General features: G+C 42.2%; 1 protein-coding gene across 1 annotated transcript; it reads left to right on the forward strand.

The window, feature by feature from the left end:
• The first annotated feature begins 8883 nt into the window (after positions 1 to 8883).
• LOC143416751 (NACHT, LRR and PYD domains-containing protein 12-like) lies at positions 8884 to 23661 on the forward strand. The gene is made up of 8 exons (XM_076882262.1): positions 8884 to 8888; positions 11543 to 11619; positions 11736 to 13569; positions 15080 to 15256; positions 16300 to 16476; positions 18632 to 18826; positions 22287 to 22460; positions 23137 to 23661. Exons 1-8 carry the CDS (start codon positions 8884 to 8886, stop codon positions 23147 to 23149), a joined length of 2652 nt encoding a protein of 883 aa, XP_076738377.1. The 3' UTR covers positions 23150 to 23661.
• The last annotated feature ends 309 nt before the right edge of the window (positions 23662 to 23970 follow it).

The following is a 23970-nucleotide window of genomic DNA, read 5'->3' on the forward strand; positions in this document are numbered from 1 at the left end:
TTTGGCACAGTTGACTCCTTCAGGTCTCACCATCAATTTAATTTTATCTGTCAACCTCACCCATCAAACCCACGGGGCGGGGTTAACGCTGATCGAGTCAGAATCTTTGCTTTGGCCTGGTGGCCATTGTTTTTAGAAGGCGTTACTGCACACCAACAACTGCCATGTGGAAACTAACAGAACTGAACTTTGAAAAACTCTGTTTGTGTGTCACCAAATACCGTTTTAATATTTTTTAGCCGAGAATGTAGCGGTTTAATCTTCAGATGTCTGGTCGGTTTGTCAAGATACACAGCAAATCCAGCATGTCCAAATTAACACTGTCGGGTTTGATTTCAACACTATTAAAGTGTCTATATGGGTCCACACCAGAGAGTGTTAATTTAACTCTTTTTGGAGAGTTGGTACGTTAACTCTGATTTAGTGTTAAACACCAAATCTGTCTGGAGTTGATAATTTAACACTTGGTGTTAAGAGTTTATATATTAACTCTCAAAGAGTATTTTAGTTTAACTACGTAAGAGTTATCTTCTAATTAATTCTAAAAAGCGGGAATTTTACTGTTCTGAACTTCTAGAAATTTCTTTTGGAAATAAACATTTACTAAAAAGACGCAATGGTTTTTGAAAAACATTTATTCTGAACTGTGCACCACAATTTCAAAACATTTTCTGAAAGATGTAACAGTGTACATGTTCTCACTTTCATTAGAATTGTGTTTATCAAAAGGTCTGACATGGTAAATGCAAATAACAGCATTCTCATCACTTATTTCTTCAATACAATATGCATGTCCTTCATTCATCCCTTTGTGGAACTTCAACGCACTTCTGCTCTCCCCCATATTCCATCTTCACAAACATATCCTGTGCGGAGATTGAATAAAAATTAGTTGACATTAATTAATGGCACAAATAATCCAGTAAAGAATTGCAGCACAGTAAAAAAAAAAAAAGGAATCCTCTTTGAGCCATTACTTGTGTAAAGTATTTTCCCAAAAGACAAGGACACAGGCAACAGGTAATACTGAACTAGATGTAAAACCTCAACCTTTTTCATTTTTACCTAAACCGTGTGCACAAAACTCTGGAGGAATCTAAATGCTAACGTCGAATCCAGTCAGGACGTCTGCTACTGCTGTTTGCTCGTTTTTTTATGGGCGGTCGTTTTCAGGCTTCAAGTAGCACCATTATACCAACATTTCACATTCTAGACATTGTTTTAGGTGTATTTGACCAAAAGTTTGACTGAAAATTCACATGCAAGCTTTTTTTCAAGGCTGTGGTATTTGCCTGCAAACAATACCTTTCAGCTAGCTAAAACAGAATATTATGCTATCACTGAGCAACATGGCTAATGCCTTTCACACAGCTTTGTCTCAACTCCAAAGAGCCACAGAAGTAAAAGCTAATAGAAATAATTGAAACAATCTTTGAAAAAATGACTTACCAAGCACGGCAAACAACTCAAATATGTAGAGCAAAATGTTCTGAAACGGCTTCACTTCAGCTTCGATTGGAGCCGTGCTGGGGGCGGAGTCTGTGAATTTACTCTGTTGGTGTCATAGCCCCTCTAGGAGTTCAGAGTTAAGAGGTCAAGAGTTAATGTTTCCATTGTAACACCTCCAGATTTGACATAGAAACACTCATTTTTAACACTCGATTTTAACTACTATCATTTTACACCTCAGAGTTACATTAAAAGAATGTGACTCTACTTAGAGTAAAATTAACTCTACTTTTGCAAGAAGACTATTAACACCAAAACATTTAACACTTTTGAATTTGCTGTGTACAGCTTCTTTGCAAAAGTGCTTCGATGATTTTGGAGACGTCTGCCCAGCCCAGTCTCACGGCAAAGCGTGGGACAGACCCACTCGCCTCGCAAGCAATCGAGCTGTTATTACCACCGACAAAGCGCAGGCCCCGGTACACAGCTGTAATAACCCCAGCTGTACACTGACTTTATTTACTGAGGTTATATTTATCGAGTTTTTATTTCCTGATGTTCGTATGTGTCATACGTTATCCAGTCGCCAATTCTGAATTATAACTAACATTAAAAACATGTTTAAGGAGGAGAGAGAGCAAAAAGATTTGATTAACATCTGATGTTTGGGTTTTTATTCAATAATCAGCGTGACCTGATAAACGCATAAAAGAAATAACGTTGGTGTTTCCGTCATGTAGTAACTGTTAGATTTAACTGTACAAAGGTGGTTCAACACTAAGAAACACACACAGACTTCATGATGTTCGCCTCATTTTTTTATTGTGAATATTAATCATGAGGGTAAACGGCCCTGTACACCACGGAGCGAGGTCAGCATGTCCACCATATCTTCAGCTCTCTGAGTTAACCCATCAAACTAATCTAACGCTCATCTACGAATAATTCACGGGTCATATCAATATTATTTTACAGAAAATCATCCTTATTACTGCCAACTATTCCAGATACCATCAAATGTTAAAGGAAAATATCAGGATGAGTGTCTGTGAGCTGAGAAGGACGTGAAGCGAGCAGTTTATCCCAGAGCTGAAGCTGCTCTGTGTGCAGAGATGAGCTCAGATTCCTGCTGTGATTGATCAACAGTCACAGAAATGTAGACTTGTAGTTATTACTGCAGTATGGTCACAGCAGATACTGATAAACATGTATTATGAGGATGGATGATCAAGTTTCTCACTCTCTCCTTTAAATCTCAGTTTTTTCTTCTTCACAGTTTATCTGTTAATTTATTAATGAATAACACTGAAAGAGTTTCTGTTATATTTCCCCTTGAACATCAGCTTATTAGGGCGGCATTAGGAAATAGCCCCCCTCCAAAGAATGAATAAATGAATGATGATAATAATAAAATGATTCAAAAGCAGAGCTCAGAGTGGTAGAATGGTCAAACATGGATCCACGGGTGGTTCAACTGCATTTGGTGACGTGACTAAAGCAAATCTTTCAAATAATCCCACCATCAACGGGATGTTGTCTCCTTTACTACGGTTACTTTACTTGGTCACCGTGTGAATTTCTTTGAAATGAACCAAATTCTTTTATTTGTTGGTTGTTGCATATTTAACCTCTACAGTCAGGAAAGGAGGAGATGAGGCCTCAACAATGTTGGGTTGTAGCTGTGCTTCAGGTTAGAGTGAGTGTCCATGGAATAAATGTAAGTCAGTGAACTGGAAACATGACTGTGTTCAAACTTTGTTTCCTTTTTATAATGAGTCTAATCAAAGGTGGACAGAAGTATCTCCACTTTGACTTTTCTGTGTCACCATCAGAGCTTCTGCACAGTGTGTTTCTGGGGCAGATAACATTGCAGCATTATGGAGACATTATGGAGACAAAAAGAAAAGCGTCTGGATTTCTTTAAGTTAAACTTAAAGAAATCCAGACGCTTTTCTTGGACTGTTGGTTTGAGTGTTTAGTCTCATTCACACACTCCCTCAGACTCTTCACACACACTGATTTGCTGACATAAACACACTCCTGTGTGCTTTCTTGGCTTCACACACACACTGAGGACCATCTACAGACTGTGAGCTCCGTCTTCTTTGTCTTTGGAGCCGAACTCTGACAAAGTTAGGAACAAAACTTTCTCCAGCGTGTGAACTTCCCTCCTAGACTCAGTCTGAGCAGTCAGACCACATATTTCTAAAGCAGCACATGAAGGTGTGGCTCACACACTCACAGGTGAAGGAAACAGCTGCAGTATTAAAAACTGCTTCCCTGCCTACAAATATATGAACTGAATGTTTCTTTCAGGCTGTAAAAACCTTGTTTATCCTCCATTACAGTCCTGCATTCAGAGCATTACTTCTGTTATATTAGTACATGTATTTTATTCTGATGAACACATGAAACTCTGAGCTGGATTGAATCCATTGAATCAGAGTCCAGGACTCAGACTAAACACACTGAATGTGTCCTGAGCTCGGCCGCTGTTCCACAGTAACTGCTGTCAGAGTCACTGTTACTGAGTTAGCTTAGCTAGCAGAGCAGCTAGCAGTTAGAGTATGAACTCTGTAAGCAGTCAGCTCGGTCCTGGACATTGTTACTGACATAAAGCTGCTCTCTGCAGCCATGTTTGACCTGCTGCTTTGTAGGACTACAGTAATGGAAGATTTGGAGGCTGAACTCGGCTCTGTGACACTTTTTGTAGTGAACTGATGAAAGCTGCGTCTCAGATGGATGTTAGTCCAACACATCAGACACGACCTCTGCAGCTCTCAATTGATGTGCACATGAATGATTTGTGTTTCCTCTGCAGGTGAAGGTAGAAAGTGTGTGTGAGCTGATGTGAATTGAGCAGCATGGATCAGTGTGAGGACAGAGAGGAGGGAGTCCCTCCCTCTAAAAGCACTCTGTGTGGGGAACATGAGAGCCAGACCAAAGCTCAGAGGTGAGATGACCATCTCTAACTGTCCATGACTCTTCTCCATGTCACAGCTCAGCACTCACATCACTGCTCCATCATTATTCACACTCATACCTCTGTGTGTGTTGTTTTAAAGCCCAGAGCTGTGGGGCGTACCAGGCTCAGCTGGACATAACCCTGAAACTAATCCAGAACCTGGACCTGAACCCAGCTGTGTTTCCTTAAAGAGCAACGACTCGAAGGGTGTTGGTGTAAACTTTAACAAAAGACTGTTATGTGACAAAGAGTAAGTACATTATTTTTATGAGTTTCAGATTGTTCCTCATGTCTTTAATTTAATATTTCCAGTTTTTCCTTCCTATCTCATGAAGCTGTGACATTTATTGTTTTTCTTTTAGCATCAATAAGAGGCCAGAATCTCCTGGACCTGAACCCAGCTGTGTTTCCTTAAAGAGCAACATGTCGAAGGATTTTGGTGCTGACTTTAAAGGATGTTCTTCTGCTGCTGAGAGGTAATGTGTGTCTAGATGTTGTTCCTGACTCTGTATTTTTGAATAAATCCTCATGTTTAATATCAGCTCAGCTCTTTTTCACACATTTCTATGTTGGTATGTGAAGCAGTGTGTGTTGGAGTGTTTCCACAAACACAGCAGTCAGAGTGGAAAGAGTGGATGTTGTAGGAGGTGTTTGTGTAGTGAAGAGGCTGAGTGTCTGTAGGACTCCAGCTGCTCCAGCAGGTGTCTCCTTTGTGCTTTGCTTCAAACACAGTGTAGGGAGGAGCTTCCACTGAGGTGTTTCAGGTGTTGCTGGATGGAGGACAAATAGTTTTTCCCTTCAGTGACACTTCAGCAGCTCAATGTTCTGGGGAGATGTTTGTCTTTATGAAGGTTTATGGATTATTGTTCTTACTTTGGTTAAACTGAGCAATACATTTTCCATCTAACATTTAAAGTAAATTTCCAGGTGAATAAAAGATCTGCAGCTGCAGCCTCTGTGATGTTTCACAGTCTGAAAGTAACAAATTCAACCAGAGTTCAAACAAAGGCTTAATATACGTGTGTGTTTGATATAATGGCAACAAGTACAAACAGGTGTTCTTACAGGTCTTAATCACAGAGGTCTGATAAGTCTGGTGACTTTCACAGTCAGCAATTTTGCTGCCTTTTATTTTATATTGGCCTTTTTAAAGCCCTTCAAAGTCTCCCACATTCATACAGAGCTTTTAACACCAAACTCCTTTACAGTCCTTCTCCTCTCACACACGATCACACGACTGATTTGTCTGCAGCAGCTGTGTTACTGCTAGTATTTTATTATGTGTGTAATCTCCTCATATTGTTCCTATGGTTTAGTTTGACTTCCTTCTGCAAACTCAGCTGCTCTGTTGCTGATACACGTCTCCATGAATATGATTGATCATATAAAATACCCTCTTAAAGCTGAAATAATGATTCAACTTTCTCCAAAAGTTGATTCTGTTCATCTGGATGTAGCGTTTTGTGGGAGAAATGTTTCGTCACTCATCCAGGTGACTCCTTCAGTCTCAGCTGACTGCAGGTTTCAATCTTATAAACAGTACATTTGCATAATGACTGAAACCTGCCCACTGAAGGAACAAAGGGCTGGGAGGTCAGTTCCTTAATCTTAATTATGCAATTCTCATGACCATTGATCAACAACCACTGATCAATGTCCAGTCCTGTTGGAATTTAAAAAATATAATCTGAAAGCTTATCTGCTATTATATTGTTTTCTGGATAAGAGAGGCCCAACTCTTAGTACAGTTTGTGCCGACAGGACTGACAAGAAATTACATGCTTTTGCAGGCGAAAAGTGAAACTAAGCAGAGTGTTTGATCGAAACTTAAAGTGTATGGGACGTCTATATAAATGACTAGGCTTCCTGTTTTGTGCTTCAGACCTGAGCTCAGGTGTGTTCAGGTCTCCATATTCCGGAATATGTAAAGTAAAGATAATTTTAAAGTAAAAGGACCACTTTTGAGCCGTGTCTTTCTTAGCCCTAAGAATACTAAAGAACCGGATTAACACTTGGTGCCGTGACCCGGATTCTTGTGCAGCTGAGGGGACTAATTTGGACCTTAAGCTACGATCTGATATGAGGTGGACAACAGACCGGTCTAAAAGAGTATAGGTAAGCTCAAGCCTGTTGAAAATTGTGCACATTGGATGAATTCTAAATTAGTTGTCCACTGAATTGATGATTGTTACCATTAAAGTGGCTCAGTAGTGGAAATTAAACTAAATTTTAAAATCTGTTAAGTAGATTAGATTAGGACATTTAGTCAGGGAATTTTATTCCCACATTGATTATAGGGTGGGACCCGGGCATCAGATAACAAACTGGCAGTTAGAGTCCACAGTGATGCTTCCAGAACTATTTAAATTTTAGGACAGAAGTTGGACTTCTAGGGGTGCAAAATGTTCTGAGTGTTATGACTCCATCTTGCGGCCGACGCGCTACAATTTCCTGCAGGTGTCAGGCTTAATTCGGGTGATACCTGCGACAGGTAGGGACAGTGGTTAATAATCAGTGGTCAAGCACCACTTTTCTTGCACCGTTTGACCAACAGGGGCGGGCGCCCCGGCCGTGACCATTCAACGTGACTGACTGGTAAGCTTTAAGTAAAGCTGTAAGGCGCAAGTGGGATACTTAGACGCTGGAGGTGGAGCTTCCTGTCGAGCCGCGGGAAGCGGTTATAAACTAATTAGGGCCTAGAAATTTGACCGCTATCGGAGAGGGCGTTCCCGAAGCGGGATGATTGACCAGCAGCGTGGGCGAACTTGGGCCTTAGAGACTTTTAAATTAGTCGAAATGGTAGGATGACTAGTACTAGAGGAAGATGAAGTGAAGATGTGAATATTGCGTGGATGATGCTAGAAAACTGAGCTCAAAGAATGGTGATAGGTGTGGAAAATTGTTAATTGTCCTGATGTCTGAAAGAGCTTTGCTGAGCACGCTGAAGATTTTGGTGTGAATGCTTGCAAAACCAAAGAGCTTAGTATATTTAAAAGTGTGTGTGCGTGTAATAAGGGTGCATTGTTTTTAGATCAAGACTTAGCAGAATTACAGAGGGTTTGTAGTCTGTAAATATAAAAAAACAAAAAAAACAAGAGTTCGATTAGTCTGTAGAAACAGGAAAGAGAGAAACAGAAAAATATGAGTCTGTGTGGCTGTGTTTGTGACAGGAAGTGTGTGTTTGTGACAGGAACTTTGCATGCCCATAAAAGGAAACTGGCTGGTGTGTGAAGTGTGCACCCAGAGAGAGAGAGACGAGTTCAAATCTAGGCAGATGAAGCCAATGGATGTCTTAAGAAAAGAAATGAAAAGGATATTAATTCAGTGTTTTAGTGTGTCAATACAGGTGGACTCTCCTCAACCTGAAAACGTGAGTACAGCAGCAAAAGCATAGATTAACAGAATTGGGATGAAAACAAGCCAGGCTTTGGCTTAAAATTTGACAGCTTCACCTCTCATTGTCTCCTTATCCTGAGAAGAAGGTTAAAGGACAGTCAATCTCCTAATGAAGACAGAAGACAGACAGAACAACACCGTGGACTTGAAGAATTAACAGCAGGCAAAAAGATAGTGCAACTGAACTATAACACTGACGACTCCAACAGCAGCATGTAAGAAAATACTTGATGAAAAATGCACTCTGAACTCTAAGCTGGGAAGTTGAACAGTGTGGAACTGTGTGGAAGCACTGAACACTGAGTTTCATATTTACCATGCTTTGAGTAATCCTCAAAGAAAAGACTGAAAAGATCAAGAGAGAAGCAATGGAGAGAAGAAACAGCTGATTTGGGCCTGTGTTGATCTGGGAGGCCCCACAGGAAACTGTGCGAACAGTGAGAGGTGAACCTGGACATTATATAGTGAATGCATATGGGAAAATTGGATTGAAGGCTGAACTTATGTAGGTTTAGAAATGTCCACCACATTACAACAAAGAGGCAAAAAAAAGAGGGGGGGGGGGGGGGGGGGTAAAAATAAAGAGAGAAACGAACTAACAATTGCATTAATGAGTAGAAAACACACATATACAAATGGTTACATGTGAAATTATTTTTGGGGAGAAGCAGAACTGAGATAGTTTGAATCCACAGCTCAGTGCAAACAGGTATGAGTTAAACCTGATTATAAAATACATATGCAATGAAGAAGCAGCCATAAGAGGAGCAAAGTAAGGAAAGCACATATATTTTGGTTAAGTCTGATAAAGTATAATTAGAATCTACCGTTACATTAAGAAGAGCAAAATGAAATCAAAATATTCTGTATCAAGAACATGTTATAACACAGGAAACGTGAGTTTTAAAATGAAGTTAGTGTTAACACACAGGTGTTGTTTCTAGGCAAGTTTGAATGGAGCCAGTGGTGTAAAAGATTTAACATGATGATTAGACTGATTTTATTCCTAAACATGGGTTTGGAGGCCCGGGGCAAATATAACCTAGAGGAGAATTGCTGAGAGTTTTAGAGAAATGACGTGACTAAGCTTTCTCTGTCATTTTTATAAGGGGTGGTGAAGTATTTTCAGTATTTTCAGTTTTAGTAGATGGTTTTAGCTTATTTGACACATGAGATATGTCAAGAAGGGGGGATTTTGGCTTTAATTTGAAATAAGGGGCTTTATGATCATGTTATGATTTTCTGGGAGTTTGATTTAGCTATGATAAAACTTACACATAAGTAATTGCTTTGTCTTTGCTTAGCAAGAAGTAATGCAGAAGGTGTGAAAATAGGCCTGCTCTGAATAGTCTGACTGAAAAGAGAAAGTAAGTTGAGTACAGTCCATCCATCCATTCGCTTCCGCTTATCCTTTTCAGGGTCGCGGGGGGCGCTGGAGCCTATCCCAGCTGTCATAGGGCGAAAGGCGGGGTACACCCTGGACAGGTCGCCAGTCTGTCGCAGGGCTAACACATAGGGACAGACAACCATTCACACTCACATATTCACACCTAGTGGCAATTTGGATTATCCAATTAACCTATCGCCACAAACTGCATGTCTTTGGATGGTGGGAGGAAGCCGGAGTACCCGGAGGGAACCCACGCAAACACGGGGAGAACATGCAAACTCCACACAGAAAGATGTTGGAATTGAACTCAGGACCTTCTTGCTGTGCGGCAACAGTGCTAACCACCGTGCCACCGTGCTGCCCTTAAGTTGAGTACAGGATGTTGATAATCAGATAAGAGAGAAGAGAGCGAGCAACAGGAAGCACCTGGAGGGACGTGAAAGCGACACTTTAAGTGTGTTAAAGGTGTTAAAATGTTGTTTACTGAAATGAGTAACATTGAATAGATGAATAGATAAATGATTTTTTAATACACACATTGCAATTGTGCTGATATGAGTTGTCACTCGGTCAACTGAAGGTCAAAAACGTCATTCAGCGTGACTGACTGAACTGATATATTGAAGGGATGACCTTGAGTGCCGACGGATAAATGCTAACACGCTTATACACATAATTAGGTTAATCCTTTTGATTAGAGAGTCCCAAAATGATAGGTTGAACCAAGATTGAATAATTAAGAAAACAATTGATACGCATAGCAGACGAGTAAGGCATTGTAGGGAAAGGTGTTTGTTTCCTTTGCAGGAGATTTCGGGACCACAGCGACCACAGGGGTGGGGAGACTGAAGGGAGGTGAGAATCCAGGAACCAACCAGAGAAAGGGGGACCACAAAAGAAGCACAGAGCATGACAGTTCAAGAAAATTTGTTGTTTAGGAGATTAAAAGCTTGTTAAGGTTAAATGAGCATAAAAGTAATAAAGAGTAATGAGAGGGACTTTAGGAATAGTTTGCAGGATCGATATGTTATGTAAATTGCCCAAGAATAGTGTTAAGACCGGATATATGTTACCCCTAGAGGGGGTGAAAACCAGGAGTACATTTTAACTCTATAGAGGCTGTTTTCAATGAGTAATATGGGACCTTTAGGGGATAAAGTTAATTATATATGATTGGGTTTTATAGTGAGCATTGAGGGAAGTCAGAAGTGGGGTCAAATTGTGACTTTGGGGTCAAAAGGGGATGGTAAAAAGAGAAGCAATGATAGTTAACAGCCCAGCATAAACTCGAGGTGCTGTATAAGGGCTTGATTTATTTGTTTGATTTACTTGTTGTTGTCAGCTGCTGCTGGGATGGGCTGTGGCAAAGAGAACAGAGAAAATCAAAATCAGAGTTTTTCTCTGAATTAAAAGCAAGGAAACAACAATATATTCTACACGGTGAAACTGATGGTTTCTGGTGTTTGGGTCTGTTTTTCTGTATTCGTGCAGATAAAGTGTAAACTCAGATGAATTATACCATCAAATGTTAAAGGAAAATATCAGGATGAGTGTCTGTGAGCTGAGAAGGACGTGAAGCGAGCAGTTTATCCCAGAGCTGAAGCTGCTCTGTGTGCAGAGATGAGCTCAGATTCCTGCTGTGATTGATCAACAGTCACAGAAATGTAGACTTGTAGTTATTACTGCAGTATGGTCACAGCAGATACTGATAAACATGTATTATGAGGATGGATGATCAAGTTTCTCACTCTCTCCTTTAAATCTCAGTTTTTTTCTTCTTCACAGTTTATCTGTTAATTTATTAATGAATAACACTGAAAGAGTTTCTGTTATATTTCCCCTTGAACATCAGCTTATTAGGGCGGCATTAGGAAATAGCCCCCCTCCAAAGAATGAATAAATGAATGATGATAATAATAAAATGATTCAAAAGCAGAGCTCAGAGTGGTAGAATGGTCAAACATGGATCCACGGGTGGTTCGACTGCATTTGGTGACGTGACTAAAGCAAATCTTTCAAATAATCCCACCATCAACGGGATGTTGTCTCCTTTACTACGGTTACTTTACTTGGTCACCGTGTGAATTTCTTTGAAATGAACCAAATTCTTTTATTTGTTGGTTGTTGCATATTTAACCTCTACAGTCAGGAAAGGAGGAGATGAGGCCTCAACAATGTTGGGTTGTAGCTGTGGTTCAGGTTAGAGTGAGTGTCCATGGAATAAATGTGAGTCAGTGAACTGGAAACATGACTGTGTTCAAACCTTTTTTTCCTTTTTATAATGAGTCTAATAAAAGGTGGACAGAAGTATCTCCACTTTGACTTTTCTGTGTCACCATCAGAAGTTCTGCACAATGTGGAGAAAGATCCAGAAGCAGAGCTGGACTGCAGACAGCCAGTCAGAGCAGCTGTGTACAAAGTAAGACTGAACATCTGTCTGCTAAAGGACTCATTTCTGAAAACTGGACTTCTTGTGTTGTTCAGACATTGAAGAGTTTTCTTTCTCTTTAGTCTCATTGTTTGTCTTTCTTTCAGCAGATGTTGGTCTGCAGGAGGTTTTAGATGAACATAAGATCAGTCTGAGGAGGAGATGTGAACGTGTGACTGAAGGAAGTGATGAAACAGGAAGTAGAACACTCCTCAACAGGATCTACACTGAGCTCTACATCACAGAGGGACAGAGTGAAGAGGTTCATACCCAACATGAGGTGAGGCAGCTGGAGACAGCTTCCAAGATGGACGCCCTCCATGACGCTCCAATCAGGTGCCAGGACATCTTTAAAGCCTTACCTGACCAACAGAGACCCATCAGAGTGGTTCTGACCAACGGCGTGGCTGGTGTTGGAAAAACCTTCTCAGTGCAGAAGTTCACTCTGGACTGGGCAGAGGGCTTGGAGAACCAACATGTCAGTGTGGTGGTTCTGCTTTCATTCAGGGAGCTGAACCTGATCAGAGATGAGCAGTACAGTCTTCTGGAGCTGCTCCATGTTTTCCATCCAACATTACAGAAGGTCACAGCAGAGAAGCTGGCTGTCTCTCAGCTTTTGTTCATCTTTGACGGCCTGGATGAAAGCAGACTTTCATTGGATTTCACCAACAGGAAGCTGCTGTCTGATGTCACACAGAAGTCATCAGTCAGCCAGCTGCTGACAAACCTCATCCAGGGGAATCTGCTTCCCTCGGCTCTCGTCTGGATAACTTCCCGACCCGCAGCAGCCAATCAGATCCCTCCTACATGTGTTGACAGGCTAACAGAAGTACGAGGCTTCACTGACACCCAGAAGGAGGAGTACTTCAGGAGGAGATTCAGTGATGAAGAGCTGTCCAGCAGAATCATCTCCCACATGAAGACATCCAGGAGCCTCCACATCATGTGTAGTATCCCAGTCTTCTGCTGGATCACTGCTACAGTTCTGGAGCACATGTTGACTACAGAGCAGAGAGGAGAGCTGCCCAAGACCCTGACTGACATGTACTCACACTTCCTGCTGGTTCAGACAAAGAGGAAGAAGAACAAGTACCATGAGGGACATGAGACGAGTCCACAGGAGCTGACGGAGGCTGACAGGGAAATTCTTCTGAAGCTGGGGAGGCTAGCGTTTGAACATCTGGAGAAAGGAAACATCATGTTCTACCAAGAAGACCTGGAGCAGTGTGGTCTGGATGTGACAGAGGCCTCGGTGTACTCAGGAGTTTGTACAGAGATCTTCAAAAGAGAGTGTGTGATCTTCCAGAAACCAGTCTACTGCTTTGTTCATCTGAGCATTCAGGAGTTTCTGGCTGCGGTCTACATGTTCCACTGTCACACCAACAGGAAGACAAAGGTGGTAGAAGGTTTTCTAAGGAATTTCCGAGAAGAAAACAAAAACAGATCTTTTTTTGAGTTCAAGTCTTATAGCTTCCCATCACTGGATGTCTTTTTGACTAAAGTCATGTATAAATCCCTCCAGAGTAAAAATGGCCACCTGGACCTTTTTGTTCGCTTCCTTCATGGCCTCTGTTTGGAGTCCAACCAGAGACTCTTAGTAGGTCTGCTGGGTCAGACAGAGATCAGTCCAGGAACCACCCAGAGAGTCATCAACATCCTGAAGAAGATGAACAGTGATGAAATCTCTCCTGACAGAAGCATCAACATCTTCCACTGTCTGATGGAGATGAACCACCTCTCATTATTTCAGGAGATCCAAGAGTTCCTGAAGTCAGAGAACAGATCAGAGAAGAAACTCTCTGAGATCCAGTGCTCAGCTCTGGCCTTCATGCTGCAGATGTCAGAGGAGGTTCTGGATGAGTTGGACCTGCAGAAGTACAACACATCAGAGCAGGGACGACTGAGACTGATTCCAGCTGTGAGGAACTGCAGAAAGGCTGGGTGAGTCCAGATGTGATCATTAACATCATTGATCAGTGTAGGTTAGTAGTTTAATGTTGAAAATAAAATCAGATTGTAAGCAGAAAGTGTTTGTGTCCGTACGCTGCAACCTTCCACACCATTCCTTTATTGTACAGACTCAGCAGCAGCTCCATGGATCCCAAATCCAAGAGTGGAGAACAGATTTGAAGTGTGTCACATCCATGCAGTCACAGCTGTTTCCACCATGTTTCCACTGATATTAATCCTGTTCAATGACACGTTTCATATCAGTGAATATGTTCTTTAGGACGTCCACTGACATGTTTAAGTGTCCTGCTGGAAATCACTCAAATCATCCATGAAATCCATGAAAAATCCTTTTAGTGTTTCTAACTTCACCCTCTGTCCTCTCTCTCTCTCCATCCTCCTCACTGCTTCTTTCACTGATAATCACACAAACATCGTATTCAGCTACAAAATAACACAATAATATCATCTGATGATCATTATTATAAGAGCAGGATCCATATTTGATATCAGAGTAACACACTGCTTGGTTATGTGCAGTCATCATCAGTGACTGTGGGTCAAACAGAAGCTCTCTGATTGGTTGCTGACCTTGGTCACCTGTCCACTCTCACCTGTTTGTGTTTGCTCTCTCTTTGCTGTCTCCTTCCTCTCTCTCCTTTCTCTCCCTCTCTGTCTTTGTACGTCACTCAGGTCCAATGGAAACAGTGACATTTACAAACCAATCAAAGACAAACTGATCCATGTCAGGTTATAACAATATTCAAAGTGAATACAGGCTGCTGCTGGACACAGACAGGTAACATCATTTTGACTTGCTGTCACCTGGATCTGGACTCATAAACACTGAAGCCCTGAACAGGAATACAAATCATTTTCTGCCAACTAGCGACACACCAGCAGATAATGGCTCAGAAAGCTAAAATGAGCCAATCATTTCTGTGTTTAGTTCCCCTGAAATCAGATCTGATATCAGCAGCTCTGAGTTCATTCATCATTATTGTCCAGTGATGAGATTTCTGCTCCGTTTGGTAACAGTCAGCAGGTTTTTCCTGCGTGTGGACGTGAACAGTCGTACCTGACAGCAGGTAGCAAACAGAGATCATCTTTCCAGCTGGAACTCTTCACTGAGCTGAACTCATTCAAAATGTTCTGGAGTCAAAACAGGAAACAGTCCAAATGTGTGTCTTCACTCTGACTCTGGATCAGATCTCAGTGACAGGCTGTGGACATTATGGAAGCCTAAATGTGACACCATCTTCCTCCTTCATCTGCAGATTAAAGCCAAACAAAGATTCTCATTAAAAGTCTGCAGGTCTGAGAGAGACTCAATCGTTGTGTCATGTCAAACACAGTAAGAGGAGCTGAAGCACAGATGTGAAGAGCAGATTCATCAGATTATGACCTCACTCTGTTTTGTCTTCATATACATTTAGTCTGTGTTTATTATGCAGATTTTCTGCTTTTATAATAACACATTTTATATTTTCTATCATCACAGACTGACTCGGTGTGGACTCTCAGAGACTCACTGTGAAGTTGTGGCCTCAGCTCTGAAGTCCAACCCCTCCCATCTGACAGAGCTGGACACGGGTAGAAATGATGGCCTCCAAGATTCAGGTGTGAAGCTTCTGTGTGCTGGACTGGAGAGTCCAAACTGTCGACTGGAGACTCTGAGGTGAGTGCTTTTTATTATTGTGTTGGTTTGTTTCCTGTCTCTTGGATGGAGCCCAGCTGTGCGTGGCCCCTGGGCCTGTGGTCAGAGTGTGTGCTGGATAATCCGGCCCAGGATGAGGCAAAACTGACATGGGATGAAATGTCTGTCACATAATTGAGCTTAGTGTAGTTTCATTTCTGCACAACTTAAAAACGACCAAAACTTTGTTCTGTGGTATACTGTAGACCAGGGGTGCCCAATCCCGGTCCTCGAGAGCTACCGTCCTGCAGCTTTTAGATGCATCCTTGTTCCCACACAGCTGAATCAAATGAATGGCTTGTTATCAGGCCTTTGCCAAACATGATGGCATGCTGAAGAGGTAATCAAACCATTTGATTCAGCTGTGTTGGAGTAGGGATGCATCTAAAAGCTGCAGGATAGTAGCTCTCGAGGACCGGGATTGGGCAGCCCTGCTGTAGACTTTCTTTGATACTGTGTCCAAAAGGAGCAGCTTTTACTTTGAAGGGGAGGCGTCTCTGTTTCCTCTTCAGGTTGGATGATGGAAGCAAATTCTTGTGTGATGTTCTTTCAGTGTTGCACTTTGTAGACGCTCCCTGAGCACTGGTCTCACAGCCAGCTGCACATAGAGACCAGTGTTGTTAGTCCAGGTCAGAAGATGACTTGTTGGAATGAAAATGAGCTTGTAGTTTGTCTGCTTTAATAATGTGACTGGAAAAAGGTGTTGGACTTCAAATATGTCCATTTCTTTCACACTTCACCTTTAAAAGTGAAGCCTTGTGGTTCCTGGAAGGAGAAACACGACTTTTTCAAGTCTTTGTCCTGTTTTTATGAGAAATGTACGACTTTAATGGGAAACATTCAGAGTTTTTTCTCTTGTTGTGTTTGTTTGAAGCTGCTTCCTGTTGGCTTCAGCTGTTTGGAGTTTCCATTTTCTAAACTTCTACATTCTGAACCTTCTTCAGCTCTGAACAGATGATGAAACACTGAATGATTTCAAGCTCACACTTTGTCTAATAAACTTACATCTTTCATTCTTTATACAGATTGAGTCTCTGTGGTTTGTCAGAGATCAGCTGTGATTATCTGGCAGCAGCGCTGAAGTCCAACCCCTCCCATCTGAGAGAGCTGGACCTGAGCAACAACTACAAGCTGCAGGATTCAGGAGTGAAGCATCTGTGTGGTTTCCTGGAGAGTCCAGGATGTGGACTTGAAACTCTGAGGTCAGTCAGCATGTTTTAGTTGTGCTGAGATGAATATGATGTGAAAGTTGTGCTGACACTAAACTGCAGACATCAGGCTGATATTATACTGATCCACACTGAGGATCTTCATGGTAAAGTCTGTTTTCTTCTTCTCTGGTTTAGTCCATTGACTGCAGCAGAACAATGTTCACATTTCAAACAGTGATACTCAACGTATGGCCCGTGGCCCACACGCGGCCTGCCCACCTTTCCTGATTCAGAGAGAGGGGACCCTGATTAACTGTGTAGTGTTCTTCCTCACAGTTCTAAGTATCAGACACAACAATGAATAATCCACAGCTGACTGTCTTTAGCAGGTCAAAGGTCACAGCACACAGCAGACAGTGGGAAATATTATAATTCTGATCATTTATCAGCACATATCCATATGTATAAAAACAAAGCTGACACTGTGAGACTTGATCAGAGGTGTGATCATCACAGCAGAGGCCTTTGTGTCAAAGTCACTGAGGATCAAACAGAAACACATGAAGCAGATTTTCCTGTTCTGGCTTTTTATAGCAGATAACCTTCAAAATATTCTGCAGTCCATCAAAAACTGAAGCAAACCATGAATCAACATGTGAACATGAGCTGATGCTGCTGAAGGGAAGCAAAGTTACAGAGGTTTGATTACAGACACAGCTGAGAGTTTGTAATCTGTCATCATTTTAAAAGGTTTACATTTCTTCAGTATTGAACAGCAGAAATGAGGCTTTGTTTTGGGAGGCCGACAGCAGTGAACACAACAGCAGACTGGTGCGTAATAAGCAGTGAATAATGCAGGAAACAGATTTTTGAAGGCAAACTGTTCTTGAAGTACACTGAGAGAGAGAGAGCTGTGCAGGAAGTAAACGTCAAAGTCAGAGAGAATTCATGACGATGTTGATCAAACGTAAAGCGTAGTTTGGATCTTCTTCTGCTGCTGGTTCAGTCAGTTTTGGTTGGAGACAGATGAAACCTGCAGCTTCAGGATCTGTGAGCTGTCCACTTTCAGCCCCGACGGCGTGTCCGTGTACGTGCCGTCGAGTGAACGATCCACGCTCTGTGTTTCCATCTTTGTGTGTTTAGCTGCTCTCATTTACTGTTTTATCTGTTTGCTTGTTGTTGAAATACTTTTGGGAGCTTTAACCTGAGATTCTGGCAAAATACATTTATATTAAAAATCGATTCAGGATTGAATGAATCAACATCGCTTTATTCAAATTAAAACCATTTAAATAGGAAAATCCATTTTTTACAGCCGCCTCTAATGCTGGGTAATGTCAGCTGGTCCATGTGCAGCTGGCTGTGAGGCTCAGGGAGCGTCTACAAAGTGCAACACTGAAAGAACATCATCCATAAATATTGAGTAATAACTGGACTCTCATACAGCGAGACTCAAATGCCTTTAAACATCAGCTTATCCTGCTGATCCAAGTCCAACACTGAGTTTGTAAAAACATGTTTGTCAATCATTTTGTTTGGTTTCTGAGGAAAATGATTCAATAACTTGCTGCTAATACACAACATTTCATCATATTTCCTCATAACCCTCTTTTGTCTGACCATTTGATCCCATTTGAATTTGCAATAAAGGATCCACAGAGTTTGGTGACAATAATGACAGTAGATGTTTGTGTGAAAGTGCTGGAAGCAAATTAGTGTGTGATGTTCTTTCAGTGTTGCACTTTGTAGACGCTCCCTGAGCACTGGTCTCACAGCCAGCTGCACATAGAGACCAGTGTTGTTAGTCCAGGTCAGAAGATGACTTGTTGGAATGAAAATGAGCTTGTAGTTTGTCTGCTTTAATAATGTGACTGGAAAAAGGTGTTGGACTTCAAATATGTCCATTTCTTTCACACTTCACCTTTAAAAGTGAAGCCTTGTGGTTCCTGGAAGGAAAAACACGACTTTTTCAAGTCTTTGTCCTGTTTTTATGATAAATGTACGACTTTAATGTGAAACATTCAGAGTTTTTTCTCTTGTTGTGTTTGTTTGAAGCTGCTTCCTGTTGGCTTTAGCTGTTTGGAGTTTCCATTTTCTAAACTTCTACATTCTGAACCTTCTTCAGCTCTGAACAGATGATGAAACACTGAATGATTTCAAGCTCACACTTTGTCTAATAAACTTACATCTTTCATTCTTTATACAGATTGAGTGTCTGTGGTTTGTCAGAGATCAGCTGTGATTATCTGGCAGCAGCGCTGAAGTCCAACCCCTCCCATCTGAGAGAGCTGGACCTGAGTACGTACTACGGGTCTTTGACCAAGAACAACCTTCAAGATTCAGGAGTGAAGCATCTGTGTGGTTTCCTGGAGAGTCCAGGATGTGGACTTGAAACTCTGAGGTCAGTCAGCATGTTTTAGTTGTGCTAAGATGAATATGATGTGAAAGTTGTGCTGACACTAAACTGCAGACATCAGGCTGATATTATACTGATCCACACTGAGGATCTTCATGGTAAAGTCTGTTTTCTTCTTCTCTGGTTTAGTCCATTGACTGCAGCAGAACAATGTTCACATTTCAAACCTTCAAAGAAGAAGAAAAATCCTCCACTGGATAATTCACTGTGAAACTCTCCAACTCTTCATTCCACCTTAAAGTCTGTCTGACACTGAAATCCAAAGCAAAATGTGCGTTTGCTTTACAGACAGCAGTCCAACACAAACATACACACATCATCCAAAACACAGTCCAACATCCAAATCTCCTCCACTGCCAGCATGAATGATGGGAAAGAGAAGGAGGAACACTCTGACATTCAGGGTTAGAATGAGTTTCATGAAGCAGACTGTGAAGATCAAAGCTGCATTAGAAAGCTTACATGAATGAATGAGTGGACAGAAGTGGACAGAGATCATCTGAAGCACTTCAAAGGCTTTAAATCAGCACATTTCTCTTTATTCTTTATCAACTCTGTTAGTTTCTCTCAGTTTTCTGTGGAATGAAGCTAACAGCAGGCTAATAAGATGCTGACCAATAGGTTTCTATTAAAGGTTGTAATTTGTATATGAAAAAGTGCTTTGGCTCAGCAGGGATCAGCTTACAGGTAGAATACAGCTGCTGGATGGGATTAGCATGTCATAGCTATCTACCAAACTGCTAACTGGGGGATTTCAGGCCACCTATGAATCATTTTTGCTAACTGTTTATTCAGCTTAGGCTCACAGGGCTGCAGCCTGTGCCCTAGCTGTCATAGGGCAAGAGGCGTGGTCCACCTGCACAGGTGAGCAGTCCATCACAGGGCCAACAGAGAGAGACAGAGAAGCACTCTCTCACATCCACACCTACAGCCAATTTAGAAGCACCAATGAACCTAAGCAGCATTTCATTGGACTGTGGGAGAACATCCAACCTCCACAGAAAGGCCAACAAGCTTCAACCTACAACCTTCTTGCTTTAAGGCACTAGTGCGAACCACTTTTCCCCATTTCAACCAAAATTCTTCATCTTCCTGTTTCTGACTCCAGGCCAGCTCCACTAACACTTCCTCATCAGACACTGCCACCTAGTGGAGGAAGTCTTCGTTCCATTTGAAGCTTCAGATTACAGTTAGTTCCTTTACAAAGAGGTGGAGGTGGTGGGGCCACAGCACCATCATCACTGAGTGCTAGGGATGGGTATCGCTTAGGTTTTATCTGATAACTGCCAACCCCGTACTTTTGAAACGGTGCCGGTGCTTAAAGAATGGAGAACACAAACTTTGTCCAAAAACCTCTCATGTTTAGCTGTTTTCCACTTTTTCTTTGGTCATTTTAGCCTTTTTGGCCAGGGTGAAGGGAGTATCTGCCATCAAACAAGAAGACAGACACATGTAACTACAATGGTGTTTGCTAGTTCACCTTACGTGCATTAATGTAATAACGTGGTTAGCCTACTCAACGTAAATTACACACAAACAACATTTAGCTACTCACGCAGAGAAGAACGGCTGCTGCTGTCATCATCATCCGTCATCATTTCTGCTATACTGGCAGGGCTAGGGGCCAGGACTCTCCTCTTCGGGTTCTTGGGGGATGTTGCTAACTCCGGGTCTGATAACAGGCACCACACCAGCAGTAGATGCGCTCGGTCTTGCAGCAAGCTATCAAATACGGTGCATTTCTCGGCTTTTAAAAAAACGCTATGGGTCGTCAGGTGTTTCATCAGACATGTTCGACATGTTACCTCCTTTGCACAGTATCACCTTAAAGCACTTGTTGCAGGCTGTTGAGTTTGCATCTTTTGCTGTGAAGTACAGCCAGACTTTGACCGCTTCGCCTTGGGCATTTTTAATCTGTGGTTCTGCTCTAAAAGAACATAAGTACCTGGGCCTGCCTACTATCCTCGGAAACGTAAAATGATTGGCTAGAATCTAAAGTGTATGACATCTCAGCACCAAAATGTGCACTGCTTTTCGGTCTGGTTACTATTAAATTTTGTTCTTTGAATTCTTTTGGCGGCAAAGAAAGACTGGACCCAGGGTGCTCAAAGCTCAAAAAATGATCTTTATTTTACCATCCTGGGAACGGAGACCTGAACACACGCGCTGAGGTCTGAAAGCAGCAGCAGCCAGCATGGTTATTTATATATTTCCGCAGCACGTCACACACTCTAAGTTTTGATCAAAACACTCTGCTTAGTTTCCCTTTCTGTCTGCACCTCCAGTGCTCTGCAAAAGCATGCAGTTTCCTGTCAGTACTTTTGGCTCAGACTCTACTCAGAGCTGGCCCTCTCTTATTAAAATACATAAAACAATATAATCAGCAAATAAACACCAAGAATTTCAGGCCATCTATGGATCATTTTTGCTAACTGTTTATTCAACTTAGGCTCACAGGGCTGCAGCCTGTGCCCTAGCTGTCATAGGGCAAGAGGCGTGGTCCACCTGCACAGGTGAGCAGTCCATCACAGGGCCAACAGAGAGAGACAGAGAAGCACTCTCTCACATCCACACCTACAGCCAATTTAGAAGCACCAATGAACCTAAGCAGCATTTCATTGGACTGTGGGAGAACATCCAACCTCCACAGAAAGGCCAACAAGCTTCAACCTACAACCTTCTTGCTTTAAGGCACTAGTGCGAACCACTTTTCCCCATTTCAGCCCAAATCCTGCATCTTCCTGTTTCTGACTCCAGGCCAGCTCCACTAACACTTTCTCATCAGACACTGCCACCTAGTGGAGGAAGTCTTAGTTCCATTTGAAGCTTCAGATTACAGTTAGTTCCTTTACAAAGAGGTGGAGGTGGTGGGGCCACAGCACCATCATCACTGAGTGCCATAGGACACTTAACCTTTGTTTCCATATGCTGGGAACTTCCTGTTGTTCCAAGGAGGACTGGAAAATGTATGAAAATCTCCCGGTCAGTTCCTCACAGCACACTTCAATCATTTCCCTCCCACAGCATCAGGACCAGGGCTTTTTCTCTCTTTGGTCCCACTAAGAGATTTCCACACAAACACCTCATCAGTGGGACTCTCAGAGCTACCAGCCCTTTGCTACAATCACAAAGCTCTTCATTGAAATCAATGATATCAAAGCTGGAATCAAATGAGTCCAAGTCTTCTGCTGATTCAGCATCACATTCATCTTTGCTCCTTGTTCAAATCTCCAAAATCCAACTGGCTGCATCAGGACATATAGTCTGAAACTCTGCACAGTTTCCTGTTTGAAGCTGCTTCCTGTTGGCTTCAGCTGTTTGGAGTTTCCATTTTCTAAACTTCTACATTCTGAACCTTCTTCAGCTCTGAACAGATGATGAAACACTGAATGATTTCAAGCTCACACTTTGTCTAATAAACTTACATCTTTCATTCTTTATACAGATTGAGTCTCTGTGGTTTGTCAGAGATCAGCTGTGATTATCTGGCAGCAGCACTGAAGTCCAACCCCTCCCATCTGAGAGAGCTGGACCTGAGCTGGAACAACCTGAAGAATCCAGATGTGAAGCAGCTGTCTGATCTTCAGCAGAGTCCAGACTACAGACTGGAGACTCTGTGGTCAGTAGAGTGATGGAGTGAGTGGGTGGTGCTGTCAGCAGTATTGTACTAAACACAGTCAGTATGAAACAAAGATCCAGTGTTTCCTGTAAAGCTGCAGCTTCTCAGTGAAGCTGTGAGAGGAGAATGGTGACAGGCTTCAGGATTGGACACAAACACTTACCCTTTTCTGACCTTTATGGTCACCATAGTAACGGCTGACACGCTCTGATCAAACGCTGTCAACAGCCAATCAGCTCTCTGAACAAAGCAGCACGCAGACCAATGACTGCATTCATTTCCAAGTTTAAAGCAGTGAAGAACACAGTCTGTAGGTGAGGAAGAATTTAGTGAGAGCAGATGTTTGGATGGAATTCCTCCAGTTAACAGCTGGAACCGTCCATCTGGATTGTTGGGCTTGTTGTTGGGGTTCCTACAGAGCTCAGAGTGGACACACCAAGGTTCTTCTAATGAATGAAAGTCCAAACTCAAACTAGGAGGGAAAAACATTTTCATCAACTTCAATAAAAATCCAAAGATTAGAAAAAGTGAAGCAACAATGAGTCCTAGTACAGTCCCAGCACTGAAGTCCCTGCTGCTCTTTATACTGGATGTGCTGCATCACTGACTGACAGCTGATGAAGAGTCTCTGGAAACACTCGTTTATCTCCTCTGCTCTTCCTTCTTCTCTCTGCAGGTGGAGGCCATGATGGTAAACAGGACGGTGTGTGTGCTGAGAGAGGAGGAGCTGTGTCCTGATGATCCAGAGAGGTTGAAGCAGCAGCAGCTTGTGTGTAGAGACGCTCTGACTGGGCCATGTTACTGGGAGGTGGAGAGGAGAGCTTCATCCAGCAGTGACTGACAGAGGAATGAGAAGAAGTGCAGATGACTGTCAGTGCTGCAGAGTGAACTGCTCTGAGAACAGCTCCACTGTCAGACACAATGTAGAGTCCAGCATCATCCCTGTGTGTCCCTCTGGATCTGACAGAGGATCATCAGTGTATCTGGACTGCTCTGCTGCTGCTCTGTCCTTCTACAGTCTCTGCACAGTCTCTGTCTGACTCTGGCTTCAGATCCTCCTGGATCAAACTCACCAAGAAAGACTTTCAAATTCAAATTCAAATTTTATTTGTCACACACACAACCATACCCAGTATGACATGAGGTGAAATGCTTGTAGCTGTGCAATGCCCGACCATTAAATGACAGTGGTTTTACAGTATTTACAATTTACAGGTTGTCAAGTTTTGTATTGTTGATTATCATTTATGCTTAGAAATATCTACTTATATATGCTTAGAGTTTTATAATTAGTTTTAGATTGGTAGAGGTTTGATCCTTAATAGTCTGCAAAGGCTTGGTGTGCATTCCAGAGTGTTCTGGCATTCACACCTACATCCTGGGAGCATGGGAGAGGTCGTACCTTGTCTTATTGGTTTATGGTAGGATAAACGTATCTATATCTGTTTTAGTCTAAGTGCCTTTTGTTTAGATGAACTGCTGGACTTCCAGCGTTCGTCTGTGCACATCC

This window comes from Maylandia zebra, linkage group LG3, assembly GCF_041146795.1.
Source record: "Maylandia zebra isolate NMK-2024a linkage group LG3, Mzebra_GT3a, whole genome shotgun sequence".
Classification (NCBI taxonomy): domain Eukaryota; kingdom Metazoa; phylum Chordata; class Actinopteri; order Cichliformes; family Cichlidae; genus Maylandia; species Maylandia zebra.

Coding starts and splice junctions, on each gene's coding strand:
- LOC143416751 (XM_076882262.1), top strand. Junction 11,620..11,735: donor TCAGAGCAGCTGTGTACAAA/GTAAGACTGAAC, acceptor TCTTTCTTTCAG/CAGATGTTGGTCTGCAGGAG. Junction 15,257..16,299: donor TGTCGACTGGAGACTCTGAG/GTGAGTGCTTTT, acceptor TTCTTTATACAG/ATTGAGTCTCTGTGGTTTGT.